The sequence below is a fragment of the Euprymna scolopes genome, chromosome 2, assembly GCF_053919585.1.
Source record: "Euprymna scolopes isolate OS-2025 chromosome 2, ASM5391958v1, whole genome shotgun sequence".
Lineage (NCBI taxonomy): Eukaryota > Metazoa > Mollusca > Cephalopoda > Sepiida > Sepiolidae > Euprymna > Euprymna scolopes.
This window is the reverse complement of record NC_136483.1, coordinates 63776605-63801139: the sequence shown is the minus strand read 5'-3', so window position 1 is coordinate 63801139 and position 24535 is coordinate 63776605. Positions and strand designations below refer to the sequence as shown.

The following is a 24535-nucleotide window of genomic DNA, read 5'->3' as shown; positions in this document are numbered from 1 at the left end:
AGTTATATATATATATATACACATATATATATATATATATATATATATATATATATATATATATATATATATGTGTGTGTGTGTGCGCGCGCTAGAACTTTTTTATCTTAAATTCTACGCATTTATGTAGAAACTATGCATAAACAGAATTCGGAGTAATAGTTAAATGAATCCAATCATCTCATAAGAAGCCATAAAAATGAATAAGTAATTAATTAATCATCTGGGTATATTTTAAATAGCTTAAGCCCACGGAGTGAATGAGGTATTATGGTGGGTGAACAACTAGCTTAGAAGATAGACAAAGTGGATGAACCCCGACACCTATTGTCCCCCCCATTTCCTTTTGGTCTTGTGCCACATTGTTTTAAGGCCCCCTCCTCATTCTTTATATAAAATTTTAATAAAATGTTGTATAAAAAAAATGGGAGGTTCTTAGCAATAAAAAAAATTAAATTAAAAAAGTATCTTGCTTTCGAGCAAAGATCACAGTGTAGTACCTGTTCTGATGTAACACTTAAGTTGATTTGTCCTTAGTCAATGGAGGGGAAACCCTTCTATACCAAGACAATTTTTATTTTTGCCCATTTCGAGGGTGCCTCTTTTGGTGAGTTGGTTTTTCCCAAACTAAAAACGACCTTGTGTCATATTTTATTTTCGTGGGGAAGCAAATAAATACTATTAGAAAAGGTAGAGTTTTAAAATCAATTTAATGGTTGTATAGATTACTTTTCTGTTTGAAATTCCCTCCTTATTTTACTGGCTCATTAGAACCAACGGTTTGTTTCATTCTAGTGGTGTTATAACGTCACTTCACCTTAGATCAATGGAGATTCTTTATATATAAGCATTATGAGTTTAAATGATTCGCCAATGTGACACGATGTAAAAGTAATCCGACTTAACTATTTTAGTACATAACATCAAAGAGAGGTAGGTTGGATATTACTTAGTCTCTCCCTTTCTCATTTCCACTTTGTTTACGTTCTTTCGCTTGATAGTAAAATTCCAAACATTCAGTTCGATTTTTCTTCATTATTATAGTGACCAATCAGAACGAATGATTTATTTCGCCTTAGTGGTATGACGTCACTTTTGTCTTACGTGAATTTAGGCGTGCTAAGCATTATGAAAGTAGAGATAGCGATCTATGAATGGATTTGAGATAGATAGATAGATAGATAAATAGATAGATAGATAGATAGATAGATAGATAGATAGATAGATAGATAGATAGATAGATGTGGATTTCTATCAGATGGATAGATGCGGCTGGATTGGGATAGATGAGCGGGTTGTTAGGTAGGGATATAGATGATCTGGGCCTATATTACTTTTGATCTTCATACTTAATGCATTTGCAGGAAGCTATAGCATACTAAGCTTTTGTTTGAAGCTTTCTTTCAAGCTTTTTTAAAAATTATTTTATCGCTTTTTTTGTTTAATCTACTGGGGTAGGATGACGGGTACCTATAATATTAATCTTGATGGTGCAATTGCTGGCGTTGTCCGACTCGTCGAATGCCGTGTAAGTGACATTCGTGACGCCCTGTGGGAACAGGCTGTTTGGTGTGTGTGTTTTCGTGATCCGAGGAGGTTTGTTTGAATTGTCGCTGAAGAGCGGTTCCACCCACGTGACATTCGTCAGAAACTTTTCGCTGACTATTGTCGACGGCCTAGGACACCGATCAACTCGTGGGGCCTGCGTATCTGTAAAACATTAAATAGAAAGAAAACGAGAAAGAAAGTAGAAATATTAATTAATATTAATTACTAGAAACATTTATTATTAATTTTTGCACATAAAAAGAAGCATTCAGAGTCTTTATATATATATATATATATATATATATATATATATATATATATATAAAGCTGTGTGTGTGTGTGTGTGTGTGTGTGGTGTGTGTGTGTGTGTGGTCACGAATAGGCTCCTATATGGTTGACTATTTTAAAAACGGATTACATATAATGATAGAAGATGTATCGAGACACAGGAATGACTATGTTTGATCTGGCAGAACGGTGGTTCATTAAAATTGTGGGGTCTGCGTACGCGCCTGGTCCACAAAGTATGGAAATAAAAAATTTAAAAATTTTAAAAAAAGCGTTTACAAGTGTTTTTGATATAGATGTAAATAATAATACTTTGATAAGTATGTTTTAACTTAAATAGGGATGGTATAATAAAATTGTGGGTCTGCGTTCGCGCCTGACCTCCATATAATGGAAATAGGCACAAACTTTAATAAAGACTTTTCATATCTATCTGCGTAAGTATACTTTGATAATTATGCTTCATTTTGAAGAAATATGGTATAATAAAATTATGCGGTGTTCGTTCGCGCCTGACCTCCATAGAATGGAAATATATCACAAAGTTTAACAAGGTTTTTTAATATAGATCCACAGAATATTGTGATAAGTGTTTCAGTGTGAACAGGTATGGTATAATAAATTATGGGTTTTATCTATTTTATTTTTACTTTCATCATATTTTGCTTTGGTTTTGATACCCCCCAAATTCGAAGCTATCTCTTTACAACCCTTCCTTTTCATAATCTATCATACTTTCATAAATCAGAGTCCATTTTCTGTATGCTACAGAAAATGGACTCTGATTTATGAAAGTATGATAGGTTATGAAAAGGAATGGTTGTAAATTTGGGTTAAATTTGGGGGTATCAAAACCAAAGCAAAATATGGATCAATTTGTTAACAGTATAAATCTGATGCCTTCCAGTCATCATTTCGTTTTGAAAATACTTAACCTCTCCATATCCTTTCATCTGGATTTTTAATTTTTGATTTTTAATTTATCCTTTAATTTTCTATTTTTTCTTCCCATTTAATGAACACTTTGCACTAAGTTTTTTTTTACGTTGATAATTAGGTTTTTATTTAATGCGGTTTCCATTAATGCCAATACCAGCAAATGCATAGTTTCGCTATATCTAATTTGCTAATATCTTTCCTCTAATTTGAAACTCCGCGGATTAAAGACATTTTAATATATCTTATTCGAGTATCCTGTCGAACAATAAATTCATGCAAAATATGATTTATCAATTTGTGATTTTCTATGACAATCTCTATTCCTTATCTTGATTGTATTGAGCTTTTTTATTTAGTTGGCATTACTATATGAATAGTAATATTTATATTCACTTTGATTTCCCAGAAGCTTTTGGCTTTTAAGCTTAACTTTTATTTCTTGATTATATATATATGTGTGTGTGTGTGTGTGTGTGTGTGTGTGTGTGTGTGTGTGTGTGTGTGTGTGTGTGTGTGTGTGTGTGTGTGTGTGTGTGATGTATCCTATATATCTCACAATTAAAACAAAAGCAAATAAAAGTATTAATAATTTAGACAGATAACATAGTTAAGAATATCTCACACCGTACTAATGAGATAATATTTTGCGATGACATCATGCCTAACAAACTTGAAAACTCCGATAGAATTAGCTTTGCAACTAAGTATAAATTTCTATTCAAATGCAAAACGTTCCGTGACTGTAACATATTTCTGTGGTCGAGTTTACCATGAAACAATCAATTTTCATTTCATGTCTGAAAAGTCTTTAATATGGCCACCACTTACAGCACAGGCGATAAGAGATGCTTCTCCATCAGATGCGTATTAGCACATTCCATTTTGATTACTGTTATTATTTCATAGTGGTTGTAGTGGAACATATGCACAATCTTTTACCTAAGCCTCTAAGAAATGTTCACACGCGCTTGAATCTTGAGACCGCGAAGGTTAAGTTAAACTAACATGGAGTTGTAAAATTCTATCTGCTCCTTCTGGACATTTTTGATAAATGCCTGAAAGTGTCATGGTCTCTATGCTTTCTAATCTAGATTCCTTCTTTGCACATGAAAGATAGTGGATTGAGAGTTCGTAAGCTTACGATTAGTTTTATTTGTGGTCTCTGATTCTCCCAAAACTCATGGTCTTCCTTTTCTTTTTTTCTCTACATAGATGGCAATTCTATTAAACTGTTTGAACTACCGAATGTTTTACGGAACGATGAATTAATGTGGAACTGCATTCGAAAAGCATTATACACAGTAACAACTGAACTTCTTTTTCGCTAACTCATTGGCTGAGAATTCGCCATTCAGAAGATAAACAATGCGATTACCGTGACCTTGTTGAAACTATTGAAAACTTAGAAAGCTCATCTTTCAAACAGTCACTGACTCATTCAATAACGATGTTTGAGAACTAAAGAAATGCGTCATAAAATCCAATCATTTCTTTTTAATGAGCCTCGTCGTTTTCTGGGTTCGGTTGGCGCCAACTGGTTACGTCAGTTCGTTTTTACGTATTTATATACCCATCTATATATCTATATATCTCAGAGTTGTTTTGATTCATAGACTTATAGCGTTTGCTAAAGTCAACATGAAAAGAGGGAAAGACATTATCAAGCCGTTCTAATGCACACAGTATACCATAAGGAGTGGGCTTAGGATTAGGATTAGGGTTGTACTCAATGTTATATTGATGATGTAATTTCGTTCTATGCTCTTGCATGCCAATTTTGGTTCAAATCACAAAATTAATTCACGAATATATCGCGAACAGACACTTCCGTTTTTTAAACGGAATAATATACATATATGTATGTGTTTGTCTATCCGTGTGTGTTTTATTTAAATTATTTTTATATGGAAATCGCTCAAGACAAAGCATGAAGCCACTTTATGCAAGTAACTAACAATAAGAAAAAATGATTACCAAAAAAATGGTACCAAAACAGCAAGATCGAGAAGAACATTAAACTAACGAATCAAATGAGCTAGAACAAAGGCGGCGGGGAATATATTAGGCAATTCTATAAACATATAACATGATAGTATTTATAGAAAAAAAAACTGAGACTAATAACAGCGCGCATTTGAGAGAGGGTGCGGAGAAGAATAAAGGATGGCGACAACCAAATTACACATACGCTTCTGAACTTCATCGGGAATCTTCAAACCCAAATACAGCAACATTACTCTATACACTATCTGATAGTAGATTTGAAAAGATAGATAATACCCTCAGGCGTGAGAAAGTGTTTAGACTATACGATAAGTAGAAAGAGAAATAAATCTGATGTATGAAAAAGAAAGACCAAGAAGTTTTAACTTCGATTTTTCCTCAAGAGCAGAGCCAGTCATGAAAAACCTACGAGCCTATGATTGAAAGACACGATCTGTGTCTTAAGAGGATTAAACGAAATAAGTAATCTCGTACCACAATCGTCAACAGAAACAAAATCAATTTATATGCTAGTTGCACATTCCAACAGATTCCACGGAGATGGCTGAGAAGCAACACCAGAATAGCGAGTGGCATCATCAGCATAGACATTAGTTTTCTTAATCATATTCTGTAGGAGATTATTGATATAGTGTAGGAACAGTGTTTGACCTAGAATAGATTCCTGATTGATAGGGAAAGATGATCAGGAGACACCAGCCAGAATTACTCGCAAGATTCGACCAGAAAGAAAACACCTTATCACTAATACTGAAGTTTTGAAGCAGACAATAATGCCATACACTGTGGAATGCCTTACATATACATACAGTGTGTAGTATCACTAAATAACCACCCATCTCGAACTGGCCAGCCTCTTCGTTTCTTACTTTCGTAATCTAACGAAACCGGTGTGTCAACAGGATTATGCCGAACATATATATATATATATATATATATATATTAATATATATGTGTGTGTGTGTTTATGTGTGTGTTTGTATGTGTATGTGAGTGCTTGTTTGTATGTGTGTGTGTGTGTGCGTGTGTGTTTGTGTGTGAAGAGAGAGACACATATATATTGTTTACTTACCCTTGACAACAATGCGAAACTTGCACTCCTGTTTATTTTTGCTGGCGTCTTCTGCCACGTAAGTGACTTCCGAGACCCCAATTGGAAAACGTGTAGGCGGTTCCACTGCTGGTATGGCAGTCAGGGTGGGTACAAGTCCAGAGTTATCAATAGCAAATGGTGGAATCCATGTCACATTGGCGGTGTTAATATCCTTTTCAGCCTCGACTTCGATGTCTGATGGGCAGACTATCAGAGGTGGGCGAGTATCTATGAAGAGGAAAAGAGAGAAAAAAGTTACATTTTATCATGATTTTCATTTATTCATAATACGAGTTGCGCATCTATTTTTACTAGAGGGAATACTCCTTACACAACAGGTACATAATCTTGCATTTCTAATATTGTGTAATGTTTTCTTCGACGATATCCTTCTCGACTGAGGAGAGCGCCGCCTGCAAATAAGTTCTTTTATACTTTCTAAAAAGGATTAAATGAATGATAAAATGTGTTCACAGATGAGGTTGATTTGTCTTATCTCCGTCCCAGATAACTGAACAATGGAATGAGAAAAACAGGGAGAAATTGATAATCACTGGTTAATCATATTGTAATAGCGTATTTTTAAAAACCATATGATCACATTTATAGTGTTTCCAAGAAAGTGACGACTTCTCTCACCCATTCTCTCTTTAAACAATGTGACGTCACATCTATTTTATCTCACAGTCGAGTAAAAACCAACTTCGAATTTAACAGCCTCGATTGAACAATCACTTCCTGTTCATCTCAACTAACCTTCTTACTTACCAGTGGGTTTATTTTCTCAGTATTTAACAAGACAACATTACATCTCTGAAAACTTCCAGGAGGTTTGACCTTAAGATGACTTAAAACAATTTAAAGTATATTGCTATGATAAAAGCTATGTGAGCGTAGGTCTTAGTTAAAAATGTTACAGGATTATTACGGTCCTATTAAAAGAGTCCATGTTGGCTCTGTTGAGTACTTCAACATTGGGCATAAGACAATTACCAAATATTGAAGTAGAAGAGCCAACATGGGCAGCATAGAAGTCGTACTCGTCACGACACAACTACGATGAACTGGAATGGAAAATCCATCGCATCCTAAAAATCCTATTGTATAGAGAATTGAAAAATGGGTACAGAAAGATTGGTTGGCAGAACCTTCGCTACAAGGATGCGATAAAGCGCTAACTAAAGGCAATGAATATGAACACAAAAATTGGAAAGAGTTAGCAACAAACAGAAGTTGTTGGCGCAGTTGTGATGAAGGATAGTCAGCAATAAGGGTAAAAATAAAGGCCACGACTGAACAAAAACATTACCAAAGACGCAACCCTGCTAACTACCCATGTACTACTTTTAGGGAAACTTTCCGCACTGACAGTGGAATGTCACAACACTGTGGGATAAAGTATACGTGATGATGATGATGATGATGATGATGATGATGATGATGATGATGATGATGATGATGATGATGAAAAGAATCTTAAAACGATCGAAATTTACGAACATTTTTTGGAAATTTATGTCCAAGAATTGTTTGGCGAGAATTTATAATTTGGGTTGTTTTAATTATTAAGACAATTGTTGCCACCGTCAATGTTGTTCTCACAACATTTCGGCCGCTGTAACCTTCAACCTTCTCATGCATTTTGTCAAATTCGATAATCTTTATGCTGAACTCAAAAATCTGTGCGGACTTTCGAACTAAAGCATTTATTAGGTCGACAGAGGTATATTGTTCTCGCTTTGTCAGCCATGACTAACTATAAGCGATTATTAATTAGCACTTTATCTGTTACACCACAGGTTCATACTAGAATTGTATACCAATCACCGTAGCGCAAAGAAAGTGCTACGTAATAACCAATTTTATGTGAGCCTTCTGGAGATTGAAGGTTCAATACATATGTGGTAATAAGTGAATTAATAATTTAAGTAATGTGTCGATTTAACTCAAATTTGACTGTGTGATATCCACAGTACTTTAGTGTTATATTGCTTTAAAAACATGTGCAAAAGAAGAATTCGACAGATTTTCTAAAACAACTTTCACTGAATTTTGTTTTACTTTTTTTTAATCCAAACAAGACGTATTGCCACTTGGTCGCAAGGGGCTACTATTTGGAATCATGTCTTATGTCTTAAGGAGTTGAATTATATTTAAATTTCTGCATGTTAGTATGGTCAGGGAAGGAGAAAATAGAGAAGGAATTGTCTGAGAGAAAAAGATATTAGAGTAGAAAACTATCCAGCATCTAGAGAGGTCAACAGTGAAGAGTGCGATTTTGTTGCTTGTCGGATTAGTCGAGTTTGTGTAGGTTAAGGCTGGGATAAGTGCCATTAATTCACTAGAGCACATTCCATTAAAGTGCTTGTAAAATAGACACAGGTATGCAACATTGCACCAATGGAACAGAGGTTGGAGCTTGGCTGACAGATTAGAATTTAAAACTTCTTTGGGCTCTGTTTAAGAGGGAGAGACTAATGGTAAATATATCAGACCAGATGTGGCAACAATATTCCATGCATGGGCGAATGGTAGATTTGTAAAGATATAACATATTCTCAGGTGTGAGTAATTTTCTAGCACGGTGAAGAGAGTCCACCTTCTTTATAGCAGCCTTGGCAATGTCCTCAATGTATTTGTCCAAACTCATGTTTCATGCAAATGTTCAGCTTAGGTGTTAAAACGATGAGTTTTCAGACAGAGTTCTGATTGTCATTTCAATCAGAATGAGAATTTTTTGTAATTGTGAAAGGAAAGAAGTTTAGTCTTGTTAGCATTAAATATTATCATAAATTTACGGCCCCATTCCATTATAGTGAAAATGCAAATTTCTAACATTATTTTGCAGGATAACTCACCTATGCAACGGCTGACTTCTCCTTTGTCTACTGGTGACCATATTCCATCTGGAGTGCATTGTTTTGTGTGTGGTCCATCCAATGAGTAGCCGTCATTACATGTCATCTTACAAGTCGTACCAAATGGAACCTCGCCGCCTCCTGTGCATACTTCCGGTGATACTGTGCCAGAGGCGAGTTCATTGAGATGTTGACAGGTGATTTCTGAAAAATAAAAAAAAGTGTTTAAAAGAAAGTTAACATCAGTTATAATAGAAAAATAAAATTCTTCAAATTTGTCAAATTCGAACTATCCTTCCTTATCTACTAGGTATTTCTAGAGAGAGAAAAAACAATTTTTTACTAAGCGTCAATCAAGAATAAATGTTGATGAGTGTCACGGAGACTGTGAGACAGCGTCGTGATAACCGATAATGGTGAAACTTGAGTACGATTTGATCATTTAAGAGGACGGCTCAGCAAGTTAATTACATTAGACTATATATATATATATATATATATATATATATATATATATATATATATATATATATGAACGAGCGGGGGGAGAGCGTCGGCTTTGCTCGGTCGTGAAATTTGCTTAAATATGATATTTTAATTTGTCCAGATTTCGTAATATATTATTATAGTGACGTGATTTAAAAAGTAAAAAAAAAAGTATTCGTGTGCCATCAGTCAGAATCGAACCCGAAACTGTAGGATTCAACGTTGATGACGTTATTACTGTATCAACGTGACACAGGTGCGAACTGATTAAGAATTAAGAATTAAGAATAAACTAAGATGAATATACAAAAATGTATAAAGATTTTTTCACATTTGACCCATTTTTAACCCCTTAAAAACTATTTTAATCGACTAAAGACCAATAAAAGAAAGGTTCACAAAAATCAAATCATTTGAGACTCCTACCGCCGCTCTGTTTTTGTTTCGGAAGAAATAGAGTTTGAAAATATGGAGATAGACAGACAGATATATAGCCTTTTATATATTAAATTAGAAAACGACCGTGTTATAGTAAGCTGGAAAGAAGTTCAGCAGTATTATGTTACACAAATGAGCAGTTCTAAAAAAGAAACTTTGCTCATGGAATTTCCGTTTAGTGTTAGGCACGGATAGTGATGAAAATTATTGACAGTTGTTGTAGCTAGACAAGTATTTGTTGCGAATGTTTTACGAGGGGAATAACTGTCTACCGGGTTCAAATATAATGTTTTGGGGGGGGCATTACCGAGAAATATTATTAATGCTTTATAAAGTGTACAAAAATAACTATGCAGCTGAAACGACATAGAATACTCACTCACCTATGAAGAAGAATGCCTGTTATTTATCTAGTTTACAACCCAATCTATGAACTCTTCGCATCGGCATCTTCCGGTAGGTTACATTAGCAGCCGGAAAACACCGAAACGAAAACAGGCAGACGATTATATCAAAAAGCTGTCTTACCTCATTTTCCATGTTAAGAATGGCTTTTTAATCAGAAATCTATTCTTAACAAGGGAAGAAAGGGGAGTACAAAAAAGAACAGTAGTTCACTTGGCATTATTTTCGGTTTTAAAAAAATTTGAATTAAATGAATTGCACGATTTCATTGAAACTTGTCGTCTTCAGACAGCTGATTGGATAATAGCTTCGACATCTTCCGGATGCTTACTTAGCCTGCCGGAAGATGCCGAAGCGAATTTGTCTGAGTACCGAATGCCCCAATAAAAGAAAGACAAAAGACGGTTTGCATTGTTCAGAAATGGAAAGATTAAAACTGATCCTTTGAATTTGATATAGGCCCCTACACCTATGAAAACCCTGCAGTACTAATCAAAGAATTGACAATTAAGCTTTCTTTAACCCATAGAACTGTTTACCGTCATCTTTGATAACTTTCTTAAGAATATATATTTAATTTCTCTACAGATAAACACACGTGTTTTACGGTTGCCTATCTATGAGGCAAACATTTTCGGAGCTTAAGAAAGTTTGATAGAAAGCTCGATTATATATTATCTTACTGGTACGCAAGAAGCACTTCATCAAACGTAACCGAAAATTCGTTCATCTTCAAGAGGGAAATTACTATTTCTTGATTTTATAAAACGTCGCCTGCGCGTTCTTTCTTTCGAAAATTTTCACTCAGTAGCAAAACGCATGAGTCAAGTAGCTTCGACTGAAGAGTTACTTAAAAAAATATATTTAACGCAATAAATGTGCCTGAAATCACCATTGGGTGCTATTGTATATTTTAGGAAAGTGGCGATAGTTTCGTGATTAACGACACGGATTGACAACTTGTGTATTCAAAGTTTGAATTCAGTTCGTTCCAAAAAAAAACACTCAGTTTCACTTATAATGTTGGCAATCTTCTCATGATCCCTCCAGTAAGTACTCGATGTTTTTTTAATAGGAATTTAGGGAAAACCAATACCAACAACAGAATCTTCGGGTTCATACGATATGATAATGATGATCGTATTTCAATGTTTTTCAATAGCAAACTTTTAATTAATTTATCTATTAAAATAAAATTGTATACATTTAAATGTGTCCGAACTCTCTCACGCACACACGCACATAAATACACACACATATATATATATATATATATATATATATATATATATATATATATATATATTATATTACTGTTTTATCTGTTTAGTTACACATGTTTCCGCTACTGAATCGTATTAACGATCCAGTAACTTCGTCAAACTTGAACAGAAATTACTGGATCGTTAATACGATTCAGTAATAAAACGATTATAAAATAAAAAATATATATTTGCTCTGCAATGGTATCGAGCACCTTCTTCAAGTGTTCGCTATTTACCACTTCTGCTATATATATATATATATATATATATATATATATATATATATATATATATATATATATATATATGGCTCTGTCTCCTCTTTTGATGTGAAGCATTTAGTTTCGAAAGATTCTTTTTTTCTGTCTTCCTTATTGATCCGATGAATTAATGAAGTTTTTTTTATTTAATTTCAATCTCTCAGCCCTCATTTCTATATATATATATATATATATATGTGTGTGTGTGTGTGTGTGTGTGTGTGTAATATTTCAAATGTACACTTTTCAGATACAATAAAACCAACACAAAGTCTATTAATAGCTCAATAATGCATGACTAGAACTACAAATACGTTTTTGTTTAGCCTTTTTAACACAGAGAAAAAACACGTCATGAAGTCATCATAAAAACCATTTGCTATCATTCATTCATTGATATATTGATATCTGACACATTTATTTAGTTAGTTTTATCAGATATTTCTACTTACTATTGCATTTCAGAGGCTGAAAAATCTAAGGATTACGTCATACAAAAGCCAAAATCTTTACACGAACCTACCTCTGCATTTCGTTGTCATTCCGGACCAGTAGGCGATGGCTAAGCACGTTCTCTTTCTAGAACCAATAAGTTTGTAGCCGTTGTCGCAGGTGAAACGACACACTGTGGAGTAGGTGAAATCACCTCGGCTGCAGATCCGGTTACCATTCTTTGGAGTTGGCAAAAACGGACAGGTCTTCACTGAAGGATAGAATCAGATGACACTTGCGTTCAACGTAAGATAAATCAGACGTAAGCAAAATAGAGTAATGTAGAAAAAAAGGTTATATTATGAATTAAAGCATGTCAAAATTTTAGTTCTGTCACTCTGTCACGTTTTAGACTGTCACACTTTTCAATAAATACTAGGTTATGTGCGTTTCCTAGTATATCAGTTTATATTTTCATCAATATTCTACAACTTTACATCTAGTATGAAGAAAAATATATGTGAAATTTGATGGAAAAATATGCTATTTAGGATTATTGCAATATTTTTTGTCATTTTATTATTTTTTTTAATTCTTTTTGATCCAAATCGAGACATATTGCTATTAGAAAGCAATGGACTACTACTTTGGATCGTGTCTAACAGGAAATTGTAGGGATTTGAGCAACGATGTGTCTGTTCACATTACATTCAAACTTCTGCAGATTAGTGCAGCTAAGGAAGCAGGAAACGGAGAGAATTTCAGAATCTAACAGTGTGATAAAAGAAACTGTTATAGTAGAAGTCTTTCCGGCATCTAGGACTATTAACAGTGAAGAGTTCCATAGACGCTGGAAGGCTTTCTACTTTAATAGTTTTTTTCCTGGTTATTATATTTTACTAATTTCTTTATATTTATAAAACATATATCTAGTTAAAAAAGACTGCTCAGATTTACATGAGATTCAAACTCTGGTGTTGACATCGTAACAACTACTGCCTTAGTAATGTGCACTCTGTCTATTTTTTATTATTATTATTTTTTTTTTTTTTTGTCAATTAATCACATTTTTAGATTTGCGTACAAACGACCGAACTCTCAAAACAGCATCAACTTAAATACACGGATATAATAATCAATGTGTCGTGTGTGAAAATACAAGTAACATTTTGTTTGGATAGACTGAATATTTTAAAATTATTTTTAAATGCAATTGCATAATTATTAACCATTGCGAATCTTGGTTATTTATACATTTCTCAATGATTTAATTTTAGATATGGAATCAATTTAATTTGAGAGAAATCCATTCTCTAAGAGAGAACTCTGGAAGGCCATAAAATAGTCGCGAATGAACGCGTCGACATTCCAAGTAAATCACCTCAGGCGACTGATAATACACCAATGCTTCCTTTTGAGGAGGAGGTAGTGCTGATGATAGGGGCCTTCTAGAACCGAAATGGACATATCTCATCACGGCAAAAGAATATGACACGAGAGAAAGGTAAGCATAGCATATTATTAGCTGTCTGTCCGTTCCTCTTTTTTCTTGGAAATTACAATCTGGCTAAAATATTTTATGGACCTTTGTTATGATGAAGTGCAGCAAACTAAACATTATGGTATCCGTTCGATGCACAGTTAGGGATTCGTGGGGATTATCACCACATTTACTTTGGAAATTTCCTCAGAAACTACTAGGCCAAGCAATACATATACAAATGACACTACTTACTGACGCATTGCGTGGTGTTCCCTGACCATTGTCCATCTTCTTGGCATATCCTTACGCTGTCTCCTTGCAGTTCGTAACCAGGTTGGCAGCGAGTGCCACAAGCAGCGTTAAAGTTGTTACTGCATTTCTCATTAACAAAATATCCACTGGTTGGTGCGCTTAGTTTCTCGCAAACAAGAGCTGAAATCAATTAAAAGAGAATAACGTGTGTGTGTTTATTTGTGTGTTTGTGAAAAAAAAAAAGGCGAAGAAAAATGAATAACATATGGCGAAAATATCAAACGAGAAGTTTACCGGTTTTATTTAGATTAACGAACATCTTCTAGTTTTCATTTTTCCTGAAGATGTTTGTTGAAATACACGGATATAATAATCACTGTGTCGTTTGTGAAAATACAAGTAACCTTTTGTTTCGATAAACTGAATATTTTCTTTCTTTCTTTAAAGTTATTTTTTAAATGCAATTGCATAATTATTAAACACAGCGAATCTTGAATGAACCAGTAAACCTCTCGTGTGATAATATGTGTGAATTGTTTCTCTTTTTTTGTCTTTTTCATACATCCTGTCTCCACGGCATTTCATAAAATTATATAAACATTAGAAAAACCCAACACAGATTAATCTATGTTTCGACGATGTATATATATATATATATATATATATATATATATATATATATATATATATATATATATAATATATATATATATATATATATAAAACAAAAACAAATAACATATATATGTGTGTGTGATCCCTTTTATAACGGTGGGTAACTCTACTAGTAATTAGTAGTTATTATTATTATTATTATTATTATTAATAATAATAATAATAATAATAATAATAATAATATCTAAAGTTTTCCAAATAATTTAGGGTCAATTGGCCAGGTTTCGTCAGAGATTGGTTTTTCAGCCATTTTGAAAAAATGCAGACTTACTCCTGGAGGAATCTATTATAAAAAAAAGAAGTGTTGTCTGTATGTGTCTGTGTGTATATGCAAAGAGAGGAATGGGATAAGAGGAGGAAAACGAATGTTTGGGAAGAGAGTAGATGAAACGGGAGCGAGAAAGAAGACAAAAAGATGAAGAGACGAGTAAAGAAAAGATAGACGTTTTGGTATAAATATGTGATACAAACTTTTTAGCGTTTTCTAATTTGTTTTACATGGCCCTGGTCAGCGGCAAGTAACCCTGCTAGTTTCATATAAAGTTAGAACAAGCTGAAAAATTATATTAGTATGTTTTTAATTTTTAAAGATCCGTCTTTTATAAATTGTCCGTAAATACTTTCAAATGATTGGTACAGGAGATGTATTATCCTCATACATTTTACGAAAGATCCATTTTAAAACTAAATTCATATAAAAGAAATAAGTCGAGAAAATCGTTGGAAAATTTGATTGATAATTGATTTTCATAGGATTTATAAACACGCATTATTACAAAGTTGACGGAAAATTTTATCATATCTCTCGTGTGAGTGCTACCGTTTACTTTTTCCTACTTACTACCTCTTTCTCACAGAAGAAAAGTTGTCTACTCTGTCGTTATTTTCATGACAGGTGCTCGACTGAGCTTCACAGTATAATCACACCTGTAAAACATGTCTACTTATAACCACTGTAAACTTTCATGTTCTTTATCTTCCTCTCTGCCTAAAATTAAACAAAACTTACATGAGCAAAGTTTCTTTCCTAGAATTATTGTGAAAAACAGTGCCACGGTTCTGTTGCTCAGATGATTAGAATATAGCTGTTTTCAAGTCCAATGTAAACAAATTCTCGTTGAGCCACGTTCTTAAATAACCGAATTCTGTCCAATCACCACTAGTACAAACAATCATCACGGTGATGTCTCACCATACATCTGACGTACATTTAACCGTTATCCTCTAGTGGCTTTTAGGCCTTAATAATGGTGATGCATTATTAAAAAAATATCTAACATTTACCACCGGATGAATATTCCAATAGACTGACAAAAGTAAAATTGAAAATTTCTTAAACAATACTTACAGGCACAACGGTTTTCTCCGAATTTTCGGAAACCTTTTTTGCAATGACATTGATCAGCAGAAATTGCACCCTCTTCAGTCATGTGATTTTCATCTGGACATCGTGTACAACTCATGATATCGCCGGGTCGACTCATATTTTTGTATGTACCGGACGGACACGCTGCAAAGATTAAAATTCATAGATCAGGTATACATTCATAAGAAGACTGAGTTCAAAGCAATCGTTTACCAAGTGTATTTGCAGCATCGTATTTAAGAAGGCCTCTGAAAGAATGAGTTTTACATTACACTGTCTCTAGAGTCACAGGACAGCTAAACAAAATATTTCTTTTCAAATTGTTTGGATTTAAAAATAATCATTTGAGGGTTCTTGATAAGGTAGAGAAATGTATTTGGCTTCATCCTTTCTTTTTCTCTGCGACCCTTTTTCACATACGTGATGTTGCTAGTTGCAGTCTTTTAAAAAAATACTATTATGGTAAGTGTTCTTTAGAATAGCCAGATCTATTCTCTGCTTCCTTTGTTCTAGCCGGTTTGACTCGTTGGTCTACTAGTCTCTATCAATTCGCTATTCCACAAGTTTCTATCCAAGAATTGCAAGATTCCGGAGACCTCTTCCTGCTGACTGTTTACCTCCTACCTATAATATTTTCTAGACTAAAGTCAATAAGTATCTGCTGCCTTTGCAATAATCAACTTTCATTTTTGTTAGCTCGTCATATCAAGTGGTCTTACGTCTTGTTGAAATATTATGTTCTCTAATATAGATCTCACCTGTCCGTTTAAATGTATGTATGTATTATGTTCGTATGGCTGCCTAAAACTTTCGACAGAGGTTACAAATTTTCATGAGATTAGAATCATTTTAAAGCTCGCCCATTCGGACGACAAATATCGAGGAATTGGCTAAAAACATTAATTCCTTCACCCTCAACTGGGCACTTTTCTATAGGGAGGGGTCGCGTTTTCTCGCCGATATTTTCGAAAGTCATCTCCTTTTTTCTATTGATAAGCCTTTTTTTACATAGGCATAACCCCTTTTCAAAGCCCAGAGACCACTCGAGGATAAGAGTTAAGAGTGTACAGGAGTCAATTGGAAAATATAGTAATCGTTAGTAATGGAAATTCGGTAAATTTGTTAACTTAAGTGGAACGAATCATTAGAACTTGTTTACGTTGGACTTGAAGACAACCATATTATAGTCAGCTGGAAAGCAGGAAAACCGAAGACAATTCCACAGGCGTGCAGTTCTAAGAAAGAAACTTGTTCATGGAATCTACGTTTAGGTTTAAGCACAGATAAAGAGTGGGGGAATTATTGATAGTGTTGTCAGCTAGACGAGTGTTTCTTGTGAAAGTTTGGCGCCTTCGCCACTTCCGGTTTGGTGATGGATGCAACGGCAAAGACGTCACATTTTTTTCTTTTTTTTTCATGTTCTATTCCTTCTTCACGTTACTGGTTCGAGCCTGCCTGCCTGCCTGTCTAATACCGCTTTTTTTCTTTTTTTTTTTTGCTCAACACACACCTCCAATTACCCGGGCAACGCAGAGCACCCAGGCTAATATTATATATTATGTTATCAAAAGTACAAAACTATATATACGATTACATAATGCCAAACCCCAATACCTGTCGTAAACTGTTCGCTGTGTGTCGTTGATTGAATATGTACTTATTTTAAACATAGCAAAAGTCATGAATTATAGAATCAAGAATTAAAATCTTTATTGCATTTATTGTGTTAATTCAGAATTTAAAAAATTAGTAACAAATATGAATGAAATCACCATCTTATACAGTTAAATATTAGCGATTATGTTTTCGCATTAACTAACACAAACAGAGTTAATATGCCGTAAAAACAATTAGAATGCAACCAATGAGGACAGAAATTATGCAAGATCATGCCTTTCCAACATAATTGCTTAATCGGACACAATATGTCGGATCATATTTGAATTAGACATAAACGATTCCACAGGCCACAGCTGTGTGCATTGTGCCTACAACGTAACATCGTGTATGTGTCGGCATATGTTTGTGTGTGCGAGCGAAAGTAAGAGAGAGAGACAGAGAGAGGGTCTTTTTGGACACTGGATGCTTAGGAAAATCCTTCTTGCCTAAATACACTCTAGGAGACCGCAATATTGTAGTGGCAGATGAAAATGTTTCAACAAATATCAGATGACATCAACAAAATAAAGCGTATAAGAATCATCGTCGCAATAAACAGAATGAAAACAATCGCCCTTACAGGATATTTATCTAAATCCGTTTGTATATCACAAGAAGAATTGCGGGAGTAACCGGAAAAGGTCGTTTTTCGCATAGGAAGTTTTTTTTTTATTCTTGTCTCTTAAAAATGTTTATAAAATTAAATTTTAGGGGCTGGGCGATTGATTAAATAGAACAGGTGTACGTAAAGGGTACATTCATTGAAATCAATTTCAATATAGGAACTATTAATCATAAATTATCTGCATATATGTGTGTGTGTGTGTGTGTGTGTGTGTGTGTGTGTGTGTGTGCGTGTGTCATTTGTAAGTGCATCTTCCCCGAGATTCAATGCCTGAAAGCGCTGCGAGGCGAATCAAATGAGTGCACCGTTTATATATATATATATATATATATATATATATATATATATATATATATATATATATAATACGGTAAAACTAGCTGCTAAGAGGTCAAAATTTAAAACCTCTGGGACTTGGCAAAGCGTACATCGACTTAAATTACTCTTCTACGCTTGTACGCATGCGCAAATATACACTTATACGTTAAAGTCGGTTATTTTTTATTTCTAATTTTTTATTAAACAAATAACGATTAAAACGATTTGTTAGCAAATTCTTTTTTTGGCAGATATTTACTTTAAGCGAATAAAAAAGTCAGAGGCAGGGGCTATAACTCTAACATGTACTAAAGTTAAGATCACAATATGATCGATTAAAGAGTTTCATTTTCTTTTCCATTTAATGCTAACAAACAATTACTGAAGTTAATAAGAAATTTAAATAACTGTTTTATCTATAAACAATAATCAGAAGATATACTGAGCCTCATAAAACACTCGATTCCATATACAAGCACTTGTGTAGTTTTAACAAAATTAAAGAAGGAAAAAAGCTTAAATATTAGACTCTTCAGAAGGGAATGGAATATTTTTTCTTCTTTTATTCTGCGAAAAAAAATTTTTTAATTTTAAAAATATGAAATTACTTTGATATAAAAATCCTAATTGTAAAATTCATGAATTTTACGATTAGGAAATGTAAAAATAATACTTATTTTTGAAAATTTATTTTATTAATATTATTTAAAAATGTTCTTTAATAAAGTGCACAGTTCTGCAGGATTTCCTGCACTGTTTATAAATAAAAACAACTATTTAAATTTTCTTTTTGCTTAAAAATAAAATAGTTATTTTAAAAGTTTATTGCATAAAATTATGTACTGTTTAAAAATAAAATACTCATTAACTCCAGTAATTGTTTGTTAACATAAAGTGAAAAAAAAAACTAAATTGAACACCTACTTTGTGGCCATCTCTCTCATGTGACTGGTGAATGTTGCCGTTTAAAAAAGGTGTTAGGCTAAATTTTTGCTTTCTTTCCAACTCGATGACGACTGTTAAGTGTTCGAGTATGTTAAAAATGAATATCACAATAATGGCCTATTTTAGCATCGGAAAATTGTTTTTAAAAATATTCAATTCAAACAAAAAATTTTAATTTGTATAATGGTATAAAAAATAAAAACACGTTTTTTTTTGTTTTGTTTTGTCTTATTTTTTTTGGGGGGGGTATCAGTAAAAACATCCGACAATTCAACAGGTCTAACATCGCATTTGATACAAATAATATTTAGTCATACATTTTTCCAACGCTAAAATAAGATATTACTAATATGTCATTTTGAAAGCTGAATATGTCAGTATAGACATAGCATGTACATAAGAAGTTTTGTCTGTGCATCATGTAACTCATTATTTTCCGTAAAATTTTTCAAAAGATCCATTCTTGGAGTGGCTATTTCAATTTGTTACCAAATTAAAAAACAAACAAAAATAAACAAATGTTTAAGTTTGTTTGTTTGTTTGTTTGTTTGTTTGTTTTTTGTTTTTGTTTTTTTTATTGTTTTTTTTTTTTTTTCACAATTTCTTATAGTTAGGATTTTTTCGAATAGGTAAGCGAGAGAGAATGGGGTGTTAGAAGATGGGGGGTAAGAAAGTTCCCTTCCGAACTCTTATTTAAGACGGTATTATTCACCGGTCACGCAAGAGAGATGGTCACAAAGTAGGTGTTCAATTTAGTAGAACGTTATGATTGAAAACTAATCCCGAACGATAAAAGTCATTTTAAAAAGAAAGTTTTTTTTTGTTTTTTTTTTCATTTTAAAAAGAAAGTTGTTTTTTTTTTTTGTTTTTGTTTTTTTTTATCTAGAAAATCAAGTTCATAATCGATGAGATTAACGTGAAAAGAGAAAAAAATGTAAATTGTGAAATTTAGAGGTGGGGGCAACTTCCTAAACGTCCGCCAAATTAACTTATTAATTACGGTATCGTAAGTGAACTAAATCGTTATAAAACTAAGTACTGTGAATGTAATGCTGTTTTTCCAAAAAAAAATGTTTCTCAATTATTAACAAAATATTAAAATGGCTGACTTGTTTACGAAGAAAGTGAAATGAAATGAATTTTGGGTGTTTATTCAAATTGGAACTTATCGCAGCATTTAATAAAAGTAAATATTTTTAACTATTAAACAAATATTAAAATGGCTGACTTTCCCCTATTTAATCGCCTCCCCCCCCCCTCGTGGGCAAAGTTAGATACAAGGTCGGTTTTTAATGTGAGGAAAATCCAGCTCCTCAAAATGGGGCATTCTTGATTGGAACAAAAATAAAAGTTGTCTCAGTCTAAAAGGATTTCTTCTCCACTGACCGAGGACAGAAAAATAAAGTGTAGTATCAGAACAGATGCTACACTTTGCTCCCAGCTAAAAGGCTACCCGATTTGTTTACGAAGAAACTGAAATGTATTCTAATGAAATAAATTTTGGATTTTTTTTAAGGTCGTTTTAGTGGCATCAGCATTTTTTTTTTCAAGATTATTAAATAATAAAAAATATTTATTCAGAATACGGACCGTGCTGAAATAATTACGCTATTATTTAGAAACCCATTCTCAACATAGGGAATTTTAGATTCGTGTAAAATGAATGGCCGACCCCTAAAAGATATAAACATTTTGACCCCTCCCCTTAACTTAAAAAAATCACCAACATTGAGGAAATCAACCAACTTTAATGAAAGTTTCAGGATTTATTAATTAACGATCAGTAAATATAATGAACCCATCATTTTTTTTTCATCTTACTAAGGATTATTATTTTATTTAAACAAAAATACTTTGACTTAAGTAATAAGAAAAAACGCATGAATTGATTTTTGTCTTTTTTTATTATAAAAACATAGCATTGTAGGTGTTAACTATAACAAATTTTGCATTTATTGCATAGAACGTATCGTGCCTTATTGTCACCCAAATTTTAGTGAAGACCAATGGTCGCCGCCAACGAGAAATCAAATCTGGGGAGACTTGTTGTCACCCATACTCCGGGGAATACCACCAGTCTTTTTCAGTGAGCAATCTCTGATGATGACCTGTGGGAGAACTCCTAGTGAGTGAAATAATAAAAACAGCGAAAACCTTCCGGAGAACTCTCAAGTAAACTAATCTACGTAAACGACAAACCCTAACCGGACATATAGAAACTGCTACAGAAGTGAAAAGACGCAACCAAGGACTGGAACTGTAAAATTGTAAATTGGCTATTCCCATTACACCAGCACGACTTGTGCCACACCAAACAGTCGACAGCTCAAGGAAGATGGAAAGACATAGGAGTGAAAGCATTAACCAGACCTTTACTGGATCAGTGCGAATAGAACTGGTGCATATGCGTGGTTTATTGCCATCCAAATTTCAATTAAGGCCAATAGTCGTTGTCAGTGAGAAATAGATCGTATGCGGCTATTGTGATAACGCAAATTCATTTGCAAAGGCTATCGAAAGATGTGGAAGTATTGAAAATCTGAACGAACTTTTTGTTACTCAGACACCAGGGAACACTACAGGTTGTTCTCAAAGAGAACTCTTTGGAGCTGGCCAGTGTGAAAACTCCTAGTGAGTAAAAAAAAAAAAATAAATAAAATAATAATAATAATAATAATAATAATAATAATACAAAAAAGCGTACGACAGGATCCCCAAGCATGGATAATATAATGCCTAAAAATGTATAAAATACCTAGCGGGATCACCAATGTAATAGAAAATGCAATGAAAACATGGAGACTGGAATTGAAAGCTAATGGACAACACATAAGAGAAATTAACATACAAAGAGGCATTTCCAAGGAGACTCACTATCACTACTGTTCATCATAGCCATGATGCTCTTGAACAGTATTCTGAGAAAATGCCAAGCCGGATACAAGTTCTCCAATACAGAGGGAAAAAATGAACCACCTGATGTACATGGACAATCCGAAAAGGAGCTAGAGACACTAATTAACACTACCAGGATCTTCAGGCAAGATATCCAAAAGTGAAGTTGGAATGGAAAAGTGCGCACAACTAGTTATAAGAAAGGGAAAACTGGAAACGACAGAAGGCATGGAACTACCCAACCAAACAGAAATGAGGGCACTAGGGGAACAAGACGACTATAAATACTTGGGAATTCTGAACGCGGACACCATCAGAGGGACAGAAATGAAAGAGAAAATTGGAAAGGAATACCTCAGAAGAACAAGAAAACTCCTGGAAACGAAATTATATAGCAGAAACCTAATAAAAGGTATAAATACATGGGCAGTATCACTAGTAAGATACTCTGGACCGTTTATAGGGTGGAAAAAAGAAGAACTGAGACAACTCGACCAGAAAACCAGGAAACTCATGACTATGAATAATGCGCTACACCCAAAGGACGATATTGACAGGCTCTACGTGAAAAGACGGCGGAAGTGGACTGATCTGTATAGAACACTGTGTGAAGGATACGAAAAAAGAACTAGAAAAATACATAATGCAAAACACTGAAAGGATAATTATGAGAGACACTGAAAAAAAAAACAACAAAACAGAAAACAGAGAGAAAAATGACAAAACGAGAAAGGAGAAGTGGGAAGGGGAAAAAAACTCCACGGAAGATTCATAAGAATGACAATAGATGAGAATAACGAAAACACCTGGACATGGATGCGAAAATAACTGCAGCACAAGATAACTCGATAAGAACCAACCATATCAAAGCAAGAATCGATAAACCACAAGAAAACGGCAAATGCAGACTCTGTGGATAAAGAGACGAAACGATAAACCATATAGTAAGTGAAATGCAGCAAACTGGCCCAAAAGGAATACAAAAACAGGCATGACCAAGTGGGGAGGGCAGACACTGGGAATTGTGCAAACGACTGCATTTTGAGCATACAAACAAATGGTACAAGCATAAACCCGCAACAGCACTCGAAAACGAGAACCACAAAATCCTATGGGACATGGACATACAGACGGACAAATCCATCCAAGCAAGAAGATCAGATGTCGTAATAATTAACAAGAAAGAAAAACCCTGTCATATCGTAAACTTTGTTGTCCCAGCTGACCACAGGGTGAGTATGAAAGAATAGGGAAACGAAGCAAATACACAGACCTAGTAAGAGAGTTAAAAGGGATTTGGATGATGAAGAAAATCAAAATAGTACCGACAATAGTAGGAGCACTAGGGACAATTCCGAAAAACTTCGAAAAAAGAATGTCAGAAATTGGAATCAGAGGAATAACTGCAAAAGTACAACGACTAACGATAATGAAAACGACTGAAATATTAAGGAAACCCCTTGAATGCGGAGAATATTACAAGAAGACAATATAACGAATAAGCGTTACAGGGAATGAAGAACACCGAAGCTGCATATCTACAAGTTCTATACCCCCATAATGCATTTCCCCCCATAGTTTCACCACCGCTCCTCCAAATAAAAAAGTGACACCAAAGAGCTGAGAAGGGTCAAGAAGGACTGCAAGACCCAGGAGAGAACGCCAGCCAGACCTCGGTTGGACAAGCGCAAAGAGAACTGGGACCTTGGGGAGGCTTAGTGCCACTCAAATTCCGGTATAAACCAATGACCACTGCCGGCGAGAAATCAATGGTAAGCGGCTGTTGCGATCATGCAGATTCATTTGCAAATGCTATCGAAGGAGGTGGAGAGAACTGGGCGTCTGGGGAGACTTGTTATCATTCAGCCGCCAGAGAACACCACAGGTTTCCAATCAGATCGTTTGTTGACTTGTGTGAAAGCTCTATGTGAGCCAATAATAATAATAATAATAATAATAATAATAATAATAATAATAATAATAATAATTATGATAATAATAACAACAAAAACAATAATAATAATAATAATAACAATAACAACAACTACAATAATAATAATAACAACAATAACAACAACAACAACAATAATAATAATAACAACAAGAACAATAATAATAAGAAGAAGAAGAAGAAGAAGAATGATGATAGAAGAAGAAGAGAGAAAAAGGAGAAGAAGAAGAAGAAGAAGAAGAAGAAGAAGAAGAACAACAACAACAACAACAACAAGAATTTGAAAGAAGGAGGAGTGAAAAATTAAAAAAAAAAAGCAAAGAGATCTTTAAAATAAAAATAGAGCAGGA

General features: G+C 33.9%; 1 protein-coding gene across 1 annotated transcript in view; it reads right to left on the bottom strand.

The window, feature by feature from the left end:
• Window positions 1-24535, bottom strand: part of LOC145291698 (sushi, von Willebrand factor type A, EGF and pentraxin domain-containing protein 1-like) — a 319198-nt gene that overhangs the window by 155796 nt on the left and 138867 nt on the right. The window contains exons 4-9 of the mRNA XM_080137710.1: window positions 15775-15936; window positions 13752-13931; window positions 12108-12287; window positions 8731-8934; window positions 5852-6100; window positions 1471-1710 (exon numbers count right to left, since the gene is read on the bottom strand). Coding sequence (XP_079993836.1) covers window positions 1471-1710; window positions 5852-6100; window positions 8731-8934; window positions 12108-12287; window positions 13752-13931; window positions 15775-15936 — 1215 coding nt within the window. The remainder of the gene's footprint in view (window positions 1-1470; window positions 1711-5851; window positions 6101-8730; window positions 8935-12107; window positions 12288-13751; window positions 13932-15774; window positions 15937-24535) is intronic.